The sequence below is a fragment of the Bacillus rossius genome, chromosome 1 (genome assembly GCF_032445375.1).
Source record: "Bacillus rossius redtenbacheri isolate Brsri chromosome 1, Brsri_v3, whole genome shotgun sequence".
Taxonomy (NCBI): domain Eukaryota; kingdom Metazoa; phylum Arthropoda; class Insecta; order Phasmatodea; family Bacillidae; genus Bacillus; species Bacillus rossius.
The window spans coordinates 85,935,065-85,960,127 of record NC_086330.1 but is presented as its reverse complement, the minus strand read 5'-3'; the positions used below and the strand labels follow the sequence as shown (position 1 = coordinate 85,960,127).

Below are 25,063 nucleotides of genomic sequence, written 5' to 3'. Positions count from 1 at the left end.
GTTTTTTTTAAAATGATTTTAGAGTTTTTAAAATACTGGAAAAAAATGATAAGGATACCAACCAAAATGGTTTAGCATTTACATTTATTTATACTTAAAAATGTAAGTTTATCGAAAATTAAAAAAAAAGTTTCTTGAAAACTAAATGTTATATCGCAATGGTTTTTGGATAGATAGATCTCTTATGATTTGTACTATTTATAATATATTCATGAAATGATAACTAAAAACATAAAAAACAAGGGAAATTTTATTTTAAGTAAGCCTGTGTCTTAAGGCTGCTGTCTGCCCGGGCACACATAAGGTGCGCAGAGCTTCAGGAAAAACACGTGATTTGCAAACTACTCAAGATATCCGAGTGGGGTCTGTTTACGAAAAGCATTTAAGTGTTCGCTGAATGCCGAAAGGTACTTTTGAATTCGGATTAAGTTTTTAAACTGTGTTTTTAGTAGAGTTGAAATGGCTAAAAGGCATGTTTTCGGAGTAATTTTTAGGCATAAAACAACCGATACAGAATCTTGAAACCACTTAAGGGCAGTGCAGCACACCTTTATTTTCATTTCTCCGCTATATAATGTTACGGTCACAGCTCAACTTTCACAGCGATCTTGTGACGATGAGAAGACTGCACGCCAGTTCAGAGCCTTGCGCTTAGAGACGACACCGCGCTAGAAGCACCAGCGAGCGTCACGCTTATCATCCCGCCTCACTAACACACACAAACCCCGAACAGACGGCCAGCTTTACATACATTTAAATTACAGACATGCTCTTTTCCACATAAAAAAACTATAAATTTAAATTTAAAAATTGGATTAAAATATTAATCAACACTGAAGTAATTTTTTAGATAAATATCTACATACAAAATGTTAAAAATGTGTGTTGGGATTGTGTTTGCTATTGTTTCTGCTTCTGAAAGTAAAATTCTTGTATAGTTTGGACCAATGCATAAATCGCTTGTGGCATTACTTCCACATAACCAGATGTCCCCCCGGTGATGTCACACACTACCAACCAATGGCGCGCGAGCAACCGGTGCACCCCTTTCATTCATTTCATTTCGTTCGCGGATACTCGGCCGACGATACGTGGAGTCGCGTTCGCGCGTATTTCGGGTTGTGCAGTGCTACTGTATATTGCTCTCTTCATGATTTGTGTACTTTTGGATAAGTAGGTAAGTAAAATATTATGTTTATAATTTATAATACAATCATTAGTCTTAATTAAATATATTTGAACGCACACAGTCATCAAGTATTTTGAAGATATGCATACTATAGTTTATTACACATCCATGTGTGTGTTATTTAAATGATTCATGCAAAACCAGGAAATTTAATATAATACAATTATTTAGACGTATGTCATTTCAGTTTAGCGCTGTTTGTTATGGAAAAAATGGAACAATGCAAAATAAGAAAAAAACTTAAAAAACACACAAATCCACAGATAACAAGCCTAGATCAGCCGATGTCGAACAGTTTGACCTAACAATGAACCTTAACAGGTATTTTGAACATAATACCTGTTTATTTTCATTGTTGTGTTAGTATGTTTGCTGCGTTGCCCATGCTGTTGACTGTCTGTCTGCTTTTCATGTTATTGTTGAAACTGTCCCATCATTATTAGGCCACTGTGTTCGTCTGTGTTGTTTTTTTGTGACTAAATTTCTTCCATGGAATTCTTGTGTTGTCTGATATTTTAATTTTGAATGTGTTCGTCGATTCTGTCGTCGTGTTGACACATTCCTCACATCCGTGGCGGATGTTCGCCTGTAAACACTGTTAAAAAATGTTATAAGTAATGCAGTTAATAGGCATGATGACTTGAGCAGTTTTTCAACTAAATTATGTGCTTGTTACCCTTTGTTCTGGTAATCAATGTGCGTTCATTAACATTTTTAACGTGTTAGCTGTTAAAAATTACCTTATACAGCTGATAAGAGGAAGGGTGTAGAAATGCAAGGTAGGAAATTCTTATAGCATATCCACCAGTATTACTTGTCGAACCAGCAATACTTCGGTTGCTTTTTTCACTCTTCCTTTATCTCTTCCATAAAAATTAGATACTGGCGCAAGTGAGACTTGGAATGTTAAAAAGTATGGGATGGGAATACAGGGGTGGACAGAAGGCATCATGTTTGGGGAAAAAATGGCGTAGTTATTTTTTTACACTGTGAAGTGACTTTGTCATCCCATGGGAAAAGATAATTGCTTGAGCTGTCAAAATAAACATCGCCGGCGGCAGTAAAAAACAAAAAGTGGTGTACATCTGATCGATCGCTGTGTATATCTACTCGAAAAACATGTCATAGCATTTCAGGATAACTAGAGTCCTAATGTCTTACGTTTACAGCCATATGTTTTCTACCTGATACATACAAATTTTTAGTCACGTTTTGAAAGAAAATAAAACACTGGCCGAGCGGGCCAGTTTTGTGCCCTGTTTTATGGATTTAGTATACAGCTTTTATCAGTTTGCTGACAGTTTTAAAATATTTTCACTCTCTTCTCAGTAAAATTAAGTAAGCCGGTGTTAATGTGGTTGTTAACATGTCCAAGCATCCACGATAGGCCACAGTGCAGAGGAGGGCAGGCAGGGATTGGCGAGGAGGGCCAGCAAACATTCCATGTTGACATGCTGCGGCCGGAGGTTATTTTGGTCGTTGAATTAAGAATATTTATTATTTAATGGCACTTAATTTATTAAGTTCAAATATACAAAAATAATACCAGATATATAGGGTTCAAAAAGTAAAATAATAGTTTTCTTGGCCTGTACGAAAAAAACAAGGGGGGGGGGGGGGGTGTTAAAAAATGCCACCTCCGAGTTTTCGAAGGTAGCGATTTTAAGAACACGATACGTGGAAACTTGTGCATACTAGTTTGTAGCTTGTTTGTTTCATTACAGATTACAATGCCACCAAACAAATTAAAAAGTAAGATTTGGCTCTATTTTACCAAAACTGGTGACAAAGAAGCTGTGTGCAAAATATGTAATAAGAACCTAAAAACTTCAGGCAATACGACAAATCTTCGTGGTCATTTAGAAAAAGTACATTTGGAACTGCAATTGCAAGATACAGAACCACCTAACAAGAAGGCCAGAGGTAATACTATTACTGGTTATTTAGAAGTAGCTGCCTCAACACCTGGTACCAGTGTCTTAAGGAATGACAATCTTACAGCAACATCAAATAACGATGTAAATGTCTGCTCTTTGTCAAAATCGTGCAGCACAGATGAAAATATGCCAGTACCAGTGTCACTTTCACAAGAAAAAAACAGTTGCCAGTACATCGTCAAGCATTCTGGTTTGTGGTTCTAATAAAACTACGCAGCCAATTGTTGATAATTTCATAAACAACATAAAAAGCATAACACAGGACGGGGCAAAATCAAAGAAAATCACTGAAGCCATCGTGAATTTTGTAATCATGGATAACAAAACCATTTTCTACTGTAGAAGGTAAAGGTTTTTTACAATTAATGTAAGAGGTGTGTCCATTGTACAAGGTACCACGTCGAGAAACAATAAAAAACCGGATTGACGAAAACATACATAAATAATGCTGATAACTATTGCATTACTTATGACATTTGGACTGAAACAAAGCAAACTAAATCATTTATGGGTATCACTATTCACTTTCTGGACAAGTCTCAACTACTCAGTGGGACCTTAGGTGTTTTTGAGTTGACAGAACACCATACATCGCTGTACATCACTGAAAAACTGACAGCTATTTTTTCTGAGTAGAATATTTCAATTGAAAAAGTTTCAGCTGTCATTACAGATAATGACAGCACTGTTATGAAGGTCACGTGACATGTTTGGTGAAAAAAAAATTATTCCTTGCTTTGCCCATACAATTAACTTGGTCGTAACTAAATCCATTGATGATGCTAATAATTGTACTGAATTGATAAGTAAGGTTCGAGATGTAGTCGAATACATTAAAAAGAGTATGGAAACAGGATTAAAAGGTCAAGTTAAAAAAATGATACTTGATGTTCGCACTAGATGGAATTCATGTTTGTATATGCTAGAAAGATTCTTGGAGTTAGTGTCAATTGTAGGAGCGATACTTTTAACTAGACCCGAGGCTCCCCCAATGGTTTCTAGCAGCGAGTTAGAGTATGTCAAAGAAATGGTCGGATTGCTACGACCATTTGAAAAAGTAATAAAAGAAATTTCAGGAGACAGTTACGTTACTGTAAGCAAAGTAATCCCGTTAGCTGTGTCCGGGATGCAGTCGAAAATATGAAACCTAGGAATGAAATTATTGTACAATTTAAAAACGAAATAAAAAAACAGCTGGCTAGAAGGTTTGATAACATAGAACATTCCTCCATTCTGGCAATTTCAACAACTCTTGACCCAAGATTTAAGTTCATGCACTTCAAAGATCCCGTCGCTAAATCAAAAGTAATTATGTAGTTACTTAAATAAATATGCAAGGGAATCGAACGTACCTACCACCCAGAAAGACACATCTGATGATTCGGAACAAGAAGATTTGGAAGAATTTGACAGCTGGAAATTCCATAAGCAATTGACACACAAAAACATGAAAAATAAGGCAACATCTGCTGGAACCATCAACGAAACAGAGGTTCAGACGTACCTGTCGTCTCCTGTTACATCTATCAAAAGAGACGCTATTGAAATCTGGCAGGACATTAAGGGCGGAATTCATAGTGGTGATATAAGCAATACTTGAAAAAAGTACTGCTTATATGCATGCTTAAGTATGGAATTAAATTCATAGCGAACAAAAAGAGCACTGCTTATTAGGACTACTTCAAGTAATACTTCACGAAGCACTGCGTCAAATAAGTACTGCTCAATACGAATTCACAGCCATGAAATAAGTTTGCCTTGTTTCGCAAGTATTCATAATCAAATAAGCCGTGCTTATTCATTGATATAAGTAATACTTCATAAATGTCGGCTATCTAGGTGACTCAAGTACCGGTCAGCTTGCCCCACACGACACCCATTTCCTTAGCAGTTTTCATGTAATTTTTATGCTAGCGCGCCTGCTCCCGTGTGGGTAACATTTCAGCACCCTTCCAAGGGGTCTGGCTCTGGGTATAAAAGTTTTCATAACCGAAGTCTTAGCCAAAACCGTAATAGAATGTGTTCTATTTTTCTGCTATACCCACGAGCTGGAGCCGTCAAGATGGCGGACCCATGTGTTGCAATATAACCCCGTATATAGTCTGTATTGTCAACATTAAGGGACGTAACAAATGTAATGGTATGCCAAATGAAACTTTATAATAGTAAAACTACTATGGAATATATTTGTTAAGCTGAAATTGCCACAGAAAGAAGTAATCGGAAATTTTAAAATACGTTATGAAAATACGTTGCATTCTATATTACCCATTATCTCCTATCACATTCGTAGAAGTTGCGGTAGCGTAGTGGCGAAGGGCACGATGGTAGCGGTAGAAGGGTAATTTTGAATGTGGTTCGAATCCTCATCAGTCCAATTTTTTTTTAGTTTTTTTTTTAAACAGATAATTAAATTGTACATACTGTGCTTTCTGCAAATATAAATTATTAGAATTAATTTATGATATAATATTATTAACTACATTTAGGTGTCTCAGTCCATTGATTTTATTCATAGTACTACGTACCTAGATTTATCTTTACTTTTAAAAAAGTAAAGTAAAATCACATGTTCACAAATAATTTAAACCAAAAGTTAATTTTATATTTAAAACGCCAACGTTTATTAAGAAACGAGTGTCCATAAATTAATAATGAATAAACTGATACTTCATAGCGACACACCTGTGAGGGTAAAAAAAAAAAACATGCAAAATGTTTTTCTTCACCTAAGATTTAAATTTATTACGCGGTATGTGCGTGTTTATTTGTCTCACTGGGTTACAAAAAATATTAGTTACAATTCCTCTAATTATGTAGTTAAATATATAAGTAATCAATAAATCTTATATATAACATATATATCACGGTAGCATTATTTTACTATTACAATGAAATTAGCTTGATTAACTGTATAATTAAATTAATATTAGAATTTAAACCGTACATAAACTACATTTAGTAAACCCAATGTCCCTTGTATCATTTAAATTTATATATTTTTAGATTTTGAAATTAACCTACAACTTAAAAATATATTTGTAATTCCAAAATTGCTCTTAATTTGTTTTTAAATACTAAACCAATTTTGTTATTTATTTGCAAATGAAAAATATAAGATAAAATATCAAATAATATTCCCGCAAGTTACATAATTTTTAACACAAACAGGTGTAACTTTCACTTTTTTTTCAGTATTTTGATAAGTTGACTTTGACAGGTTTATCCTCCCCTGATATGTTTGCTTTGGTCGGCAACTGCGTTGGCTGGTTTTCTGTTAGCATTCTAGGTATCGTGTGTATGGAGTTAAGAAATCTTTCTGCGGTTCTGCTATACAAATTTTTATGAAAATTTTTATACCCAGGGGTATAACAGAAGTTATAGTGTTTGTTGTAAGGAATAGGTTATGTAAGTTATTAATTCCCGTTAATTTTTCCATATATTTAATTAAAATTGAGAGAGTAAACAAATTCAATTTGGGGAAAGAAACGAAACAAATCGTTGCCGCTTAGTTTTGTAAACAATACAGGCTACATACATAACCTCTTCTGCAGCTAGCGTGATGGATTTTGGTGATTGGGACGATTTTGAACAATTTGCGGATGAAGTTTACGAGGACCATGTCAATGTACGGACACCAAAGCGCTACGTACAAGATGCATTAAACCCTTTCGAATGGTATAGTGATTCTGAGTTCAAGCGACGTTTCAGGTTCAGCAAGAACACAGTCATCCAAATTATCATGCCGTTAATTGAACCTGCACTGAGGAAAGAAACTACTGCTTTGTATTTTAAGACCTACTGCTTAAACAAAATTCTTTCCGAATCAGTATAATGTTTTCCTCTCTTTTCTTTCCCACTAGCCATCACGAATCATGAAAGTTGTTTTGCTACCACGTGGTTAACTTCACCTGCTTATAGATCACAAACACAATATGGCCAACATAATTTAACAACACAAAGATTCAAAACATATTTATGTAGTTGTAAGTTAGTTTTTAATACATGTTCATATTTATGTTATTCAAGTTCACTATCAAATAAAGTATAAATATCATCTTACGTATTAATTTCATTATTTTAAACGCATATATGGTTTGAAACTTGGGCATTTTTATTTTCAAACAGGTAAACTATGTATTTAAAGCGGTATATTTGCTTGCGTTACTTTGACACCAAATTCGTCCTTTACTTTTTGAGATACTTCATCAAGTACAGCATGGCCAATATAAGTAGTGCTTGTTCAAGTATTACTTCGTCAAGTATAGGTTTATGAATTCATTGCTGGAATAAGTACTACTTGAAGAATAAGCACTACTTTATAAAGTATTACTTATTTGCCAAACAAGCCTTCGACTATGAATCCCGCCCTAAGTCTATTTTCCCAAAACTTTCATATATTGAAATGTTATACCTCCCCATCGTCGCCACATCTGTGCAACCGAGCGCTTGTTCTCCGAGGCTGGTGCAACCATCACTCAGGAAAGAAATAGACTTCTAGGGTCTAAGTTATCTAAACTACTGTTCCTAAATTCTATTTCAAAATTTTTGATTTTAAGAAATAAATAGTTTGGTTATAAAAATAATTTTCATTTAAAGATTTGTTATATTTAGTTTCTTAATCTGGTGATGTAAAGATAGCTTAATACATTGTGTTTAAAAATATCTCTGATCACACTACTTACATTGCATTAGCTATCATAAAGTTATATGTAGGTACTACTTATTGTAACCCCGAGGTGCCATAGACTCTGGACTTAAAATGAATATATTTTTTTTATAATTAAATGGCTATTTTTTATTTAATGAATTGTAATAATTAACATATTTTTTATTGAGTTTCGTATCAGACATTGGTATGTGTAGGAAGTTTTTGTTAAGGTTAGTAAGTAACCTTGTTTATAGATGTTTGCAGAAGTTTCATGTATTTTCTATGTTATATTTTAGTTTAAGTTTTACCAATTGTTCTTGTATATTTATTCTTATAATATTTTATTTAATATTATAATATGTGCGAGTATTGTAAAATTTAAATATTTATGTGTAATGTGCAAGAAACTCCTGAACTATTTTTTTTGTGTGTACACGGGAAGTGCATAATTTTTAAAGACTTTAAAATTTAATTATCAGCCATGGTTGTTAAGGTACATTTTGTTTTAGATTGGTGATTGTTTTAATATAAATAGGTATTTATTGAAACTATTTTCTCAAAATTCCTTTTTATATCCTCCTCAGTGGGAATGTACACTATACTGTACATTCCAATCTGGTACGCTTTAATGCCAAGAAAGCACTTGTAAGAAATAAATTGTCAGATAGTGGTTTTATGACTAACTAGTAATTTTGGAAGAGGTTCCAGCAAAGAAACCTTAAATATTCTTATTATTATAATAATTATAGCATGTACAGTATATTGTACATTTTCTCAGAGTACAAAAATTTTTTTCTGATAAATTGGTACTGAGGAGGATATATAAATGCTTTTTTTTTTATTTTTTTTTTAAGGAAGACTGGCACATTTATATTTTATATTAATGTTGCTAGATAATTTTCACAGCTATTTTTACATAACTGTAACCCTGACCTTGACTATAACCCTTATATTTTTTGTGATGCTTCTGTATAATTTTTATCAGAGAATTGTCACTTCCATTTTTTAGTAATGTAAATATTATATTTCTTTGTATGATTTTTTTGTCATTTTAACCATGTTGTTTTTTCATTAGGGATTAAAAGTCAAGTGAAAATACTTAATATTTAAATTTTGCCATGTTATGCATATTGCCTCCTTCCTTAATGTTTACCTTTATTTCTGCTAATGTTGTGAAGTTGTAGTCATTTAAATTTGTCCACAACTCTTTGAAGTTTACTGAGAGCTGGTCAAGTAGTTCATGTGGATTTTTAAGTTTTTGGTAGCAGACTTTGCTTTTAATACAAGTTTTTGTTCTGCATGAGACATGACTGTAAATGGGTTATGGATATTGTGGTCAGGAACCTGTAGTAGGTATGATTTTTGACTACATACTATAATTTAAATCATTTTGGCATGTTTTTCCTGATATTTAAAAACATCGATGTTCGTGATATCAATGTTTTTAAGAGCGATGTTGCATCCCTAAACTGCGCAGCAATAGCGGAGCAAATCATTTTTCTTTTCTACCAGCACCACCTGAAAACTGTACGGACTCTCGCTGGGTTCGATAGTCCCATCCCTCAACATTTCTTTTACTTGGTTTAGTTTGGTTTGCTTGCCCATGTGTCCACAGCTGCCCGGGGGTATAAACATAGGGACGTGAGGGTGGGCGGGTATAGTGTGCTCGGTGACAGTCTTATGTCTCAACAGGTCTGCAGTTGAGAACACTTCACTACGGGGTGCAATAACACTGGATGGTGTTTTGGTGCTTGAGGGGCACACCATGTTTGAAATCGTCGAGACTAACCTGGTGTTTGATTGGGGGCGGTGAGCGCCCGAGGCCGTACAATGTACGACGGCCCTGGTTGCCGATGTGTACACAGCCTCCGCGTACCTCGATCGTGGCATTCTGGTCATGCAGCCACGGCTGCACCAGGATCACGTCATCCCGGAGGTCCTCGACTACCAAGGCGGTCGTGCTCGAGCTGTAGTCCCGGACCTCCACCCGCAGCGTCGTGATGCCCAGGGTCTGGCAGGCGTCCCCAGTGGTGGCCAGCTGTAGGCGGCCCGGGTGGGCCTCAAACCCCGTCCCCTCGGCGAACCGTGCGGCGACGCAGCTATGGCTGGCGGCAGTGTCAATAAGTACGTGGACTGCACGCCCATTTACTACCACTGGTATGCGCAGCAGTTCACCTCCCTCTGCGCTCACATGCCCCAGACTCGTTGTTGCTGCGGTTGTTGTTGTTATTATTGTTGCGTCTTCTCCTGTGTTGCCAGACTGCCCGGGGGTGACACTGTGATTTAGCGCGCCGCCCCCGGCTGTCCGTTTCCCGCCTTGTTGTCTCGCTCAGGCGCCGGCCGGTATCGGTTTCTCACTGGGCAGTGCTCGTGCCATTGGGACACATGTGGCATTGCGGTGATGGTCCCACGCCGATCTCACGCCTGCGCCACGCCGGTGGTGAGCGTTCCTGCCGACGGTTGTTCGGTGGTGTACCATATGGTACTACGGCTCTTGCGTCAGATGCCATCACTGCCTCCATTCGCGCCGGCTGTTTCGAAGTCTGTGCCGCCTTCAGGTCGTATTCCACGGCGCGTGCGTGCTGAGTGAACTCCTCGGCCGTCCGGTGGGTGGCGTGGCGTAGATATGGACGCATCTCTGGGCGCATCAGCTCAATAATGTGTTCCAGCATATCCTCTGGCTCGCTTGTCGGAAACAGCCGCTTATGCAATCGGAATTTTTTAACAATGAATGCCTCTGCTGACTCCGCCGACGTCTGCTCCTGACAGTACAGCTGAGCTCTGACTTTCATTTCCGCTTTTACGTCGGCGAAACGTGCCTCGAATTGTCGGGTAAACTCTGCCCAGGGCATGTCGTACTCGCCAACAATGCTCCACCATGCATTTGCGTCTTCGCGTAGCACGCCGACACGCCCAGCCCACTCCATGTCCGGCACGCCGTACCGCTCCAGTCTCTCACGACACATGCGCAAAATCTTTCCTGGTTTGTCACACGTTCGTCCCACGAATTCAGGCAGGTCGACATGTCCCACGTGCCAAAACCGGGGAACTTGTTCCCAGCTTCCCTTGTGCTACCTCCTGACATGCTGCACAGTGGTACCAATTATCCCGAAAATAATTCTGTTCTTCTCTGGACATACATTGCATGTGCTTAAAGGCTCGGCAGTTCCGGCACCATACCCCCTCGCATGTTAGTCCCATACAGCTGGTCACTGTGCATTAGAACTGTTCTAGTCCTGCCGCATTTCCTTGCCTAGCAAAGCCATAAAGCCATTGTTGTGTGTTTCGGTGATTTGCAAACACATGTAATTGTCCGTCCACGAGGCACCCTTGATCCCGCTTACACACTTGGGTCGCGCACACGTTACACAGTACATGCTATTAATGTTTAACATGAACTCAGTTTTCACTCTGTCCGCCCCGGCACTTATTTCATTGTTGTCCGCCATTCCCTTACACACTGTTCACAAAGACTCGGCTCAACAATCCCGCGCGCTCAAAGTGGCCACGTTATCAGTCTTGTTACCCGCGCTCGTTGCTCTCGGCTCCGCAACAATCGCACAAGTACACATTTACCCATCTTTCACTTGCCTCGCCACACGCTGATGGGCGCCATTTGCTACCGCAATAGGGGTTGAAGTGTTCGTCGAAGTTTAGGGCGACACCACATGTATAATGGGAATGTGGACCCGGCTACTCTGTTCTCAGGGCCGTGACGTAGCCCGTGTATGGCGAGGCCGGTTTCCCCCTCTATCACACAAAACCTCAGAAATACGATGACAGGTGCATAAAGCTCCTTCCTCTCGCATCGCTCGCGACCGTTTGTCCTCGCTCGGCAACTCTCGGGAGTGGAGCACTGACGTTACATTGGCGGGCGCGGGCGGACACACGCACGCACGCACACACACACAAGCTTCAGCGGGCGGTCGTAGAGGGTGGTGGTGGAAGGAGGGGGCTTGCAGTGTGTAAGGGGAGAGGTGGTGGCACATCGGGCTCAGAAGGGCGCAGCCTGGGACGATATCATGTTAAAAGGCATGAGTTTCCTATATTGTTATGCTAAAATAATATTTGCTGGAACGTCGATGGATAGCTGAAAATGCTAACTATGGCTATGATATGTGTTACTGAAATGAATTTTGAGAATGTCTTAACTCCCTAAATCTGGTGCATACAAATCAGAAATTCCTAATCCTTGAACTTCCTGAAGAGCTCTAATTATTGATGCTGTCAACACGAATCTTCATGTTTTTTGCACGGGCTCTCAAGATTCAGAAAGCTGCTCACACAAAGAATCATCTTGCTTCTTAATGGTGTACTTCCATACACTCCCTATTCCAAAAACATAACTTCTCTAACTTAGCGTGTTGTGACAACCATAAAACAAAGAAGCTTTAAGTAATACTACAGACTGAAACTAATAAAACCTTGCAAAAGAGAAAAAGAAAAATGAAGACATGCATTTGGGGCATGGATGTTCTAAACCGGAATAATGTAATAATAATTTAAAGAAATATGGAATATAAAAAAACAAATTAAATAGTACCAACGTAAAACTCTAGGTGGAATGAAATGCCCCCTTCTAAGGTTGTTCTCTTTACCATTACATAATTCAAACATAAGAATTGACTCAATTAAAATTTAAATTAATTTAAAAAAATAATAGTTCTGACAAGAAAATAAAGACTGTAAACAGACTATGTATGTTTCTTTTTAATAAATATAATCCCACTAGTAAGTAATTTGTTTAGTCAAGTCTTGGTAGTAGTTGAATCTGCTTGAGCATCGCAGGTGTGACAAGGAGGGTAAAAAAAAGGACAGAGAGAGAGAGAGTGTGTGTGCATACAGCCGTGTTGACAGTTCTTCCCTCTCATCATTGTAATGTGTACTGGCACCCTACACAATTAACATGACTATTTTGACAGGTGTTCATGATGCAACTGTGCCCAAACATTACTGTTTTTGGCTGAACATTCTGTGACAAAATTGTAGCCATTGTTGGTGTTATATTCCTCCAACCCCACACAAGTTTGCTGGTAACCGTGAGAGCTAGTTTTTATAGAAGGAACTGATAAAGAGTAGTTTGCTGCCTCTTGTCTGTCTCTCTGCGGCAAAGGGATGCGTAAAGAATAAAATACATTACCTAGATGAAAGGGAAACAAGGGTATAAAAAATTCCAGTATTCTCTTTTATTTGTCTTTTCCTCAGATAGTGCGAGAACTGGAGTGGTTAAAAATATGAGTGGGGGTAAGAGAAAGAAGTGGGCCACCTTGCACCTTCACCGTAGTAAACAAAGAAGAACCAAAGGTCAACCAGCGCTGTAATTCTTACTTGCCAATATAGCCCAGCATTTTAGGGGAAAAATCGAGCAAACCTAAAAAAAAAATATAATGTAGTTTTGAAATTTGGCACAGACATTCCTTTGGGTGTAAAAAATTGATCCTAAAAAGTCCCCATAGCTATGATACCGGCTTCATACTTTTTTAAGGCAATAAGGGCGTAAGTGCCGAAATATGCATATCACGACTGTTGTGCGAAAAATATTCATTCTAAACTATCAAAATTTGGTCAAAATTTTAAAGTTAAGGGCCCTTAGTCCTTAATCATTTGTTTTTATTACTTTATACACCGCAAAAATTATCTTATAACCTAATTTATACTCAACTAATGGAAGTAAAATGAATCACTGCTCTATACAATCACCAGTTACATCAAATCCACCACTGATAGACAAAAATATACCTTTATAAAAGTTTTCCGTTATTTTATTAGCTTTAAATTGGTGGGTCAAACATGTGTATGCGATAATAATTGACTGACATATTAAGGATTACAAGGAACTACTGCACAACAATGGGTTTAAGAGCAATTTAGGTTAATATTGACTATAGCATTTTACCAGAAATAAAAATAATGTAGGTTTTAAATATGGCACAGACGTTCCTTTTGGTGTTAAAAATTGATCCTAAAAAGTCCCCATCTCTCAGTTTCCGGCTTCATACTTTTTTAAGGAAATAAGGGCGTAAGTGCCGAAATATGCATATCACGACTGTTGCGCGAAAAATATTCATTCTAATATATCAACATTTGGTCAAAATTTTAAAGTTAAGGGCCCTTAGTCCTTAATCATTTGTTTTTATTACTTTATACACCGCAAAAATTATCTTATAACCTAATTTATACTCAACTAATGGAAGTAAAATGCATTACTGCTCACATCAAATCCACCACTGATAGGCAAAATTATACTTTTATAAAAGTTTTCCGTTATTTTATTAGCTTTAAATTGTTGGGTCAAACATGTGTATGCGATAATAATTGACTGACATATTAAGGATTACAATGAAGAATGAGAGTGACTTCACGAAATATTTCAAATATGAGTTGGCTCCAAAACCACCAGCTCTATTTGACGAAATATCAATGAGGAAAACAGCAAAATGATCGCTTGCAAGGATATTAAAATCGTGTGAGGTAACCAATGACAGCATTAGTGTAGACTGCAAAGTAGTTATTGATGGAGGAAACCTCTTGCATGTGCTTGTGTGGCCAAGACCTGCTACATTTGGTCAAATATGTGAGGCTTATGTTAAATTCATCCAAAAACATTTTTCTGTGACAGCAACTGTAGTGTTTGATGGTTATGACAAATTAACCACTAAAGAGGAAGAGCGAAGGCGGAGTTCTGCAGGGAGGTCTTCCACCGATATTTCAATAGCTGCTAACAATGTTTTTATATCGACGCAAATGGACTTTTGAGGAATGGCCATAACAAAAATGGGCTCATCAAATTACAGTAAAACCTTTTTGTTGCGACCCCATTTATTGCGACCACCTCTCTATTACAACCCGATTTTGAGGAACCGTGAAAAAATTGCCGAAAATCTGAAGAAAATCGGACAGAAAATAAGTTTCTTGTGGTGAGTAGCGTGTTACTGGGTTTCTCTTGCCGAGTGCTGTACTGCCGTAGGCAGCGCATATCTAAAAATAGATACCACTTCCTGTCGACCGCTGTCAGCGCTTAACAACCCCCATTCCACGTCCCTTTGCCGGCAGGGTGCAGATAAAGGTTTTTGTGGCAACTTGTTTAAGTTTAGCTTTTTGCGAGTGTCTAGTGTGGTATGTAGTTAAGGCAAAGCTACCTGCTGGATTTCTCTTGATTTTGATTACTATCGGTTGACAATACACAGCGACCGACTGGATGCACGCCCGCCTCGACTTGTTTTAACTGCAGCAGCGATGTTTATTTTGACAGCTCAAGCAATTATCTTTTCCCGTGGGTTGATAGAAAAAAGTCGCTTCACCCAGCATAAAAAAAAGGCTACGCCACTTATTCCCCACACAGGAAAAAAACACTGGCTGCCGTCTGTCTCCCCCGCATTTATCTTTCTTCTAACATTCCACGTCTAACCTCTCGCGCAAGCAATAACGAAGCGACCACGCATTGGGCCATTTTATGCTTTGTTTGGTGACAGCAACTTGATTTTATTCGCTATATTCCTTTTCAAGGACCCTTGCTATTAAAATACATTTATATTTAAGTTTGAAAGCTTGTAAATTCCTTGCCAGGGATGACTGAACTCGAACTTGGTGTGAAAAGTGACATATTTTGACCCCTGCCTCACCGCTTTAGTACCCCATTCATAATAGCCCAATTTTACGGGAGAAGGGAGGGTGAAATGAGCATTTTCTCACTGAAGGTTTTTCAAAGGAAGCAAAGTTGGGGTGTTATAAGGGAGGACACTAGATGGTTTGTGTGTCTGAGAGGGATGAGCGAGCCTTGAAGAATGTTAATGAGGGGAGGGAGGGGTGAGCTTATGCGTCATGAAGCGGGAAGCCTACAACTCACGTAGTTTCGGTTCCCTGCAAGAATTTCCGAAGATTTCCGAATTTTGCGTTTTGGTATTAACGCCACTTCAGCCGCTAAATCAGAAGTTTCCAATGAAAACAAGCATGTTGTGACTAACCTAACCTAACCCTTCGATTGTTTTAATTTCAATTTTTGAGAGAAATCCGAAGTTGCACGAACGTGGTAGGGAACCGAAACTACGTGAGTTGTAGGCTTCCCGTCATGAAGCCGCTGCCGCCAGCCAGCCGGGCAAGCTTCGTGTGCGCCCACTCGTGTTGCAGAACCAACAGCGGCCATATTTTTAAAGGAAATGTCCCATTATTTTTTGTTATTCTTACATGAACATTATTGGAAGTATTAAAGCAGACACAAAAATACGCTGTGTGTTAAAATTAACAGATTTTAATGTTCTTTCATTTCGTTTTTTTTTTTTTTTTTTAATTTTTTTCTGATTTTCACTTTTAGGTCAAATTTCAAATTTTTTGACGGTTCCCGAGAATGTATTCGTAAAATCACTGCTTCGTTAAATAAGGGTTCGTGACATCGGGGTTCTAGTGTATTTAACTACGGCAAGCAGAAAACGTACATGTAAACTAACCAGTAAAAATAAACTGTCTTTTGAAATATTTTCTTTAGAGGTGGTCTGTAGGGCGACGGACTTGTCATGAAGGTTGAAGTGGGTTTAAAGCAAAGCCGTCTAGCATTGTGAGTGACAACATCCTGCCATTGTACGGCTGGTTTCTTAGCAAGTAGCGGTTTGGGTGGGGGGGGGGGGGGGGGGGGGGGGGTGAAATCAACTGAAAATTTCGGAAAACTTCTATTACGACCCCCCCTCTATTACGACCCTATTCCTGGGAACCGTGAGGGGTCGTTTCAGAGAGGTTTGACTGTATTAGTAACTTATTTTCGAGCTTCAGGTCATCACGCCATTCAGTGCTCTTCAGTATTCAACAAGCTGTTGTGTAAAAGTAATAGCTACTGATACAGACATCCTTGCGATGTTGACTGCGAGGTCAGAAGAAGATGCACACATTGAAATTGTCCATCCACCCTCAAGCAAGACAACAGGAAAGATTTACAGTTTATCAGCTATTCAGCAGGACATTGGTGAAATGAAAAACTATATTTTGATTTGTCATGCTATGACCGGATCAGATACAACCATTGCTTTCTTCGGTAAGGGAAAGAAGCAAGCATGGAACATCATCAAGAACGATGTTTCCATTCGGAGAACAGACCAGGTTTTTACATGTCCACATGCGGACAAGAAGATCGTTATTGCAGCTGGAGAAAAGTTTGCAATTGCAATGTATCAGGGACATGATAACTATTCCCCTTTGGATGAAATGAGAGTATATATGTATACCTGCAAGATAGCAAAGATGCCTGTTAGTGCTTCTTTCCAGCTAGCCTCTCTTACACCAACCAGTGCCGCATGTGAACAGCATTCTCTTCGGGTTTACCTACAGGTGCAAGAGTGGCTGGGCCATTCATTAGATCCTGTTGAGTGGGGATGGAAAAGTGTGAGTGGCACACTTGTTCTTATAACAACATCCCTTCCTCCAGCTCCAGAACAGCTCCTGAATCTGATATCATGTAACTGTAAAAGTGAATGTAGCTACAAATGCGAGTGTGTGCGGGCTGGACTGCAGTGTGGTATTATGTGTGCCAAATGTCGTGGGGCAACATGCAGTAATGTTGTTATCAATGATGGTTCTGATGAAGAGGACCTTTAATGGACTGGTTGATTTTTTTATTGTGTACTTCCATTAATGGATTTTAGATCAGGTTTCATTTTTTTGCTATGTATTATGCAACAATAATGGATGTTAAATAACCAAGTGCCTTTTACTTCACATCTTATACAAGTTACGATACAACTGAATGAATATTTTTTCGCGCAACAGTCGTGATATGCATATTTCTGCACTTACGCCCTTATTGCCTTAAAAATGTATGAAACCGGCATTTGAGAGATGAGGACTTTTTAGGATCAATTTTTAACACCCAAAGGAACGCCTGTGCCAAATTTAAAACCTACATTATTTTTATTTCTGGTAAAATGCTATAGTCAATATTAACCTAAATTGCTCTTAAACCCATTGTTGTGCAGTAGTTCCTTGTAATCCTTAATATGTCAGTCAATTATTATCGCCTACACATGTTTGACCCACCAATTTAAAGCTAATAAAATAACGGAAAACTTTTATAAAGGTATATTTTTGCCTATCAGTGGTGGATTTGATGTAACTAGTGATTGTATAGAGCAGTGATACATTTTACTTCCATTAGTTGAGTATAAATTAGGTTATAAGATAATTTTTGCGGTGTATAAAGTAATAAAAACGAATGATTAAGGACTAAGGGCCCTTAACTTTAAAATTTTGACCAAATTTTGATAGTTTAGAATGAATATTTCTCGCGCAAGTCGTGATATGCATATTTCGGCACTTACGCCCTTATTGCCTTAAAAAAGTATGAAGGCGGCATCTGAGAGATGGGGACTTTTTAGGATCAATTTTTAACACCCAAAGGAACGTCTGTGCCAAATTTCAAAACTACATTTTTTTTTTCAGGTAAAACACTAAAATTTGTGGGCTAATAGGCTGAGTCATGGTACACAAAGACTTCACTTGTATCCATGGAACTCTAGTGAAGACAGCTATATGGTTCCACCCTTATTCGAGGGCGACCTTTACAGTGAAAATAAATGTTAGATATTTTTGCCCAAAATTAAAGGTGCGGCCCATACACAGGGGGTGACCTTCTACGTGTAAATACGGTAGTTAGTTTAGTCTTCTATGTAAAGTGCCTACTTCATTATTAAGAATTGGACGCTTGCCCGCCCTCTCTATATAAAATATCACGTTACTTTACGTGATAATTAAACCCAACCCGAGTTTTAATACGTAGCTCAGAAGCAATTCAGGGAAAAAGGTATTTCGGCAATAGGCCTACTCACGTAATATGCTGCGAGGAATCCGTGCAACATCGTAGGTTATAAACAATGCGACGAACAATAGAATAATTCATTTAAGCAACCAACCATCTTCGCTTTTTTTTTTTTCAAGTTGCTATAACCACACATATTTATTTACTTCGGGATATAATAGTAAATATGGACGAGTTATGTACACAAATGGATATTTTTCTTTTGCACAGCTGAACATGTACATTGGGACGCCATCTTGTGACCGGCGATCTACAAACTATATTTATATCTTATAAGAGTATAAAATATGGTGAGAAAGCAAGTTTAAATACTTACTAATACATAGGATTGAATATATATATATGTACATATAATTATTTAGGCCACTTTTTCTTTTTTTTATTATTATTAATATCTAGTTTATACTTCCACCGCCAGGGCAGGGAAATTTCGGCAAGATTTATGCGCGCGCATCTCATCCCTTCAAAGGGGAGTTAGTTTGCCCCTCCCTTCCTTTCTTCGTTCCCGTGCTTTTCTCCCTATATAAAGGGAAGGTCATCCACCCGAAGACAGTTGATCGGCTCGACGGCTAGTGCAGCTGGAATCCGCCCACTGACCACAGGACGACCCTAGTGGGAGCAGCAGAATAACTGGCTATCCGTTTTCTGCAGCCTCGCACCCCTCCTTCGCGAGCCAAGGCATCCGAGGACCTATCTCGGCATAGGGCATTTATTCCCCTCCCCCCCCTCTTGACGCTAGGGTGTAATTAGTGTGATTTTGTGCATGTGTAGGGAAAGTCATCGCAGCCGACCAAATGAACTGTACAACAAGGATTATTAAAGTACTCTTTGAGATTATACCGTCATTCTCGATGAGTAGTTTAGTCCCATCCCTCACTACTCTAGCTATTCACCTACGCCAGCAGGCCACATGGCAGAGAACATCGAAGGTCACCTCCATCAAGTATCCGCCAGAGTTATTCCCAGCCTTGATCCGGATACCTGGACTAGTTCCAACCCTGGAGGAGCTCGCCCAACGTCAACAATACGAAGAGAGCCGTCCAGATCTACGCTTCGGATTCCCTCTGCCGAGGGGACTCTGTGAGCTCTTGCAGACCGCACTTCCGAGCATCAGTGCATCCACCGTCAAGAGGAAGGAAGAGGAGGAGCTCAACCAGCTTCAGCTACACCACCTCTTACACCCCTATCACCACATACCACCCCCGCTCTCACCCATAACCAGCCCCCTCGGCCATGTATCATGAGACCAGGAACCCAGCCAGAAACGTTTACGCAGCATCCTACGTCTCTATCGACACCTCCCAGCCCCTCTGTCACCCATCGCTGGCTCTCCAGAACATCCTAGTGTGAACCAATCCACCTCAACCAAGGAACTGCAAGCGGCTGTTTCTGATCCAGTACCAGCCCGGAGACAGACGCTCCCGCAACCCCTGCGTCGCCCCTGCAGACAACTGCCCAGCCACGGGAGTGTGAATCCTGCCGCAAGAACAGCTCGACCTTCTCTACCCCTGTACACCCCTGGAAACAGAATACCTGGCTCTCACCCACGAGGGCTCGGTGCGAGAAATTAAAAAGTTAGCTTTTATTGGTTACGTTGCAATAAGATTCCACTCTTTATTTGAATATATTGTGTCTTAACAGTGTAAACAAAACAATGTTAAATTCAATTTTTCAACATCTAATGAATAATGTAACCTTGTACAAATTACTGGAACACTTCTTCCAACAGTATTATTAACCATTTAAATCCTTTCATTAGCTTGGAGATTACATAGTTTCAATTCTCCAAATTGATATGTACTATAATAATATTAAAATTTCTAATGCCGAAATATATCTCTACATAATATGTAATTAATGAAAATTCATATTTTTTTTTTCTTTTTTAGAAAAGATTGTAATTTGCTGTCTTTTTGATAAATTAAGTTACTTAAGAACTAGTATACAAGAATGCATTAAAATAAATACAGTAAAGTCCGTTATAACGTAAATTTTTAACGGCGCCAAAAATTTATGTTATAGCGAATTTTTGCTATAGCCAAAATTTAAAACAAATCTTATTTTTGTAGCATATTTAAAATATATTATTATCACGCTTGTTTTTACTATGGAAATTCACAACAAAAGTAAAGGAAATATACATAAAACTTACTAAAATAACATTTTAAAGCTACATCAGCACTTGCCGACTGCGGAATATGAGACCGCGTGGCCGTGATAAGGCCGTCACGCACATCGTGGCTAAGCGCACAGCTGTTTGTTTACATGGCGACGGGTGGGCGGGGTCACGCAAGGTCATGCCGGCCCCTTCCTGTCGCTTTGACCACAGCTGGTTTGCTGGAGACATGTGCGCTAAGCTGATGATATCGGGTGCATATTTGCGGAGTTTTGAATACAAAAAAAAATTTAAGAAAACAATAATTACTAGGGATGGGGCGACCGAATCCAATATCCGCCGAATCCGCCGAATCCTAGGGATTCGAAGGTTCGGCGGGTCTGATATAGGATTCGTCAAAGGATTCGGTTTTTACTATTTACGGGGAAAAAAATACAGTAAAACTCGCTTACGAGGTCCCGCATGGTAGGTTTTTCCGTATAAAGCGTTTAAATTGCCCGAGGGCTCGTCATTTACGCCATTAAATGTGTGATATAATGTCCGTTAAAAATTTTTCTGAAACTTCTTGTCTCAAATAATGGCACACGTAAATATGAAGAAAAGACAAATGAACAACAACATACGAAGAAATATGGATGATGTACCATAACTACAGTACAAACCCAATAGTTATTTTAAAATAATTACCATAAAAAGAACTAAAGAATCTTTGTAGAATACCATAATTACTACAGAAGCATGTTAGCTACCATATTTGCACTATAGTTACCGTAACAACTGAGATGTATATTTACCGTGATAGTAATGTATTATTTATTTATGACATATTAAATTAAAGAACATTGTTAAAAAAAAAAGGATGTTAAACTTTGATATGTACGGTTGGCACATGTTGCTAAGAAATAATGCGATCCGAAAGAATGCAGTACTACTACGAAAAGTGAAAATGGTACTCGTGGATTTTTAGGTTATGGCAGTCTCTTTTCAGTAATATCGGCCGAAAATTAACGAGCGTACTGTATCGGAAGTCGGCAGAAATGCCGATTCAACTAAATATTGGCAAAATCGGCTTCTTCAATACAGCTCTACATTTAATGACTTGAGTAAACATACTTCAGACTTCAGGATATTGAAAAAGACTTTAATTTCCATGTAGGTTTATTGTGTGTATGTTTTTTTTGCAAGTGTAAATTGAAGTAAAATGTTTTTATTTTTATTACTTTCAATTGATTAAACTTTAATGACCAGTTACAGATATTTATGACACTAATTTTGAGGTTAAGCAATTTTACTAAAGCATTCCAGCCAAGCAGGTTGCCAGCGAGAGACGCTTCTCTTTTGCTGGAAACACTATCTCCAATCGTAGAGCTAATTTAACTCCTGAACGTGCAGAACAAATTATTGTTCTGAATGATAGATTAAAGAACAGAATTTAATACTCTGTGACAATCTCTCTCAGAATTATTGTGCTGAAAAGTTGAAATGTTGAAACAATGTGAATGTACTTTTCAAACAACATGATTTTTGGTGCTAAGTTTGTTGAAGCTCAGTAAGGACTCCAGAAAAATTGACAAGGGTGAAATTTTTCCAAAGATATGTTACATTTACACAAACATATACTTGGTTATGTTAGTTGGATGATATCAGTTACTAATGAACCAATGGAAACAGGTAAGATTCAATGAAAAAAAATGTTATTTTTTTTTCTAGCAGTGCAAAATGTAAACACACTCTGTAAATAGTTACCCAAAATTAATAAGCCCACTTCATTTTAATACTTTATTCAAACATGATATTAAGTTTAAGATAAAAATAATTTCTCAAAAGTGTAACTGTACCACAAAAGTTCGAGCTCGGCTCGAAGTAAAATTCTTAGGCTCGCAGACCTCTAGCTTATTTATAGAAAAAATCCTAACCGCTAATCTGTACTAAAACTGAAATTTCTCAAGAAAAAATTGTTGTCTTTATATACACTTATACCAGAAATGTACCAATCTACATGTGATAAAGTTAAGGGACTTTTAGTGCAAGCAGAATACATCTCACTTACATTAGATATGTGGACATCATGTATTAAAAGATTCGGGTTTGGGTTCGAGATTCGGCAATTCCAGTCGAGGATTCGAGTTAGGATTCGGATTCGAGGAAATCAGGATTCGCCCCATCCCTAATAATTACGTTGGACAACCGTACAAATTATATAAAATAATTTTTCCGACAATTGGTCAGTAACACAAAAATAATCACTCGTAAGACCCTTGGAAAATCACACAACATTAAAAATCACTCTTTAAAAAACGAATCAATTTTCGTTTGCCTTGATTTCACTAGACTTTCGGACAAAATAAATGACTGGACCTCTTGGAAGTTCATAAAATCTTTCGTCGAAGCATTTGTATGCTGATAAAAACGACTGATTGTGTCAAGTGCCTCCATCATTGATGTTTTCGACGGAACATATACGTCACTTGGTTCGTCGTCATTATTGTCATCATCTTCAGACGCCGCTTCATTTTGATTAGAAGAGACGATCTTGACAAGTTCCGTGTTCGTCAACTCCCCGCACAAGTCAACAATATTATCAGCTGTGGCAAATTCGTGGAATGTGCATGGCTCATGCAGTTGTTCAGCAACGGTAGGCCAAACACCGGGCTCATCTGCTGAACCATCCGGCAATGCATCGTCAGCATCTACCAATTTCACTTCTGCTAACGGACGGATTTTCACACTCTTGTAAAATTCTCAATTTAGTAGATAGTTCGAGAGATTTTCTTTTTTTATCCATGTCTGAAGCTAAGTACGTAGTTACACGTGTCGCGTATAACTAAACGTAAACAATGCGCATAGTGCCGTACACTGAAACTACACCGTACGCAACGCTCACGATGCAAGTATGAGATGAGTTATGCTCATTTACGGGCTACAGTCGGCGTGATTCTAAATAAGTAATGCTCGCAGCGGGGCCCTGTCGCAGTGGGTTAACGACACTTGCTTTCGTCGCCGCTTGGCAAGCTATGCTCGCTGTGGGGCCCCACCTTGTGCGGTGTTGCCAAGATGGCCACACCATGCGCGTTGTTTCATTTGCCCGATGCGTGGAATTATGCGAAGCTGTTTCTCATTTATTAAGGAAATTGTAGATGTTTTATTATTGTTTTAGAGCAAAATTACAGGTGTGTAATCTATCGCTATAGCGAAAATGAGTCCACGCTGCATTCGTTATTTCCCAAATTTTTAACCTACACAGCATATGCAAAACTGACGGTGCCTATGGCAATTATCGTTATAGCGGACTTTACGTTATAGATCGTATTTGCTACAACGGACTTTCACTGTATAACTCAGCAAGGTTGCAGTGAAATAAATTACTGAAAGCTTCTATGGATATGTGTGGAGCTTTGAACAGCTGCGTACCTGACGAGGCAGTGCTGTCATCTGGTGGAGACGGGGCCACACCTCGGCCAGGCTCGCCTGGGACAGCACCTCTGACACCAGCCCGCACCGGCGAGCCTCGTGCGCGTCCAGCCGCTTGTTAAAGCACAGCATCTCCATGGCCTGCGCACATGGTACTACCGCCACACCACCCTCTTCACGTACCTCTCTTTCTCTTTTAAACTCATCAAGGAGTACAAAACATGGTTACACAATGCACGTAAGTGTTGAAAGAGAAGCGTTAAAATTGCCTTCCTGTTACTTTGTAGATTTTTTTGTAACTCTTTCTGGGAATTGTATACCTCTTACCAAGCACTAAGTGAAGTATGAAGTTATTCATTTTTCGTGTCTTGTGAGAAAAAAAAAACATTTATTACAAAAATATTAATTTATAAGCAAACAGAACGGGAGGCACGTGGACGGCACTCACCTGCAGGTGGCCCATGATGCGCGGGAACGTGTAGGAGGAGCACGCCTCGGCGATCAGCCCAAGCCGTGTGAAGGGTGTGCTGAACGTTGCCTGTGGACACACAACTCCCGTGCTCAGTCCCGTCCGTGCCACTACCACACCAGTGCACCTCATGCACCACGCAGTCCTGTGCAAATATGCACCCAGATCTTCCTCAACATTTCTCTTTGTGCAAGCGCAACTCAATGCTGTAGAAGTTGTTTGTAATGTCTAACATCACCATGTTTCCATAACATTGCAGTAACAAAGATGTTGTTCTGTCAGAGTATTTATTCTGACAGATTTGTTGACTAATAAATACTCCTACCAATACAGTGAACCCCTGTTGTTACGATCATCTCTCTATTTTGACCCCTTGTCGAGGAACTGCAAAAAAAAAAAATGTGTGTTAAAAATAAAAAATTAAAGTAAATCGGCCTGGCAAAGTCAAACAGAATATTATAAAGAGCTTCAATTGATTTGCTTAGTGGAAGC

General features: G+C 38.8%; 1 protein-coding gene across 8 annotated transcripts in view; it reads right to left on the bottom strand.

Moving 5' to 3' along the window:
• The window catches only part of LOC134539051 (enoyl-CoA delta isomerase 2), a 45,558-nt gene that overhangs the window by 3,268 nt on the left and 17,227 nt on the right, over positions 1-25,063 (bottom strand). For 7 of the 8 annotated variants that reach the window (XM_063380770.1, XM_063380763.1, XM_063380753.1 and 4 more), the window contains exons 5-6: positions 24,551-24,640; positions 24,103-24,243 (exon numbers count right to left, since the gene is read on the bottom strand). In XM_063380770.1, the coding sequence (XP_063236840.1) occupies positions 24,103-24,243; positions 24,551-24,640 (231 nt within the window). Of the gene's footprint in view, positions 1-24,102; positions 24,258-24,550; positions 24,641-25,063 lie in introns of all 8 variants that reach the window. The other variant, XM_063380804.1, reaches the window with a different exon arrangement.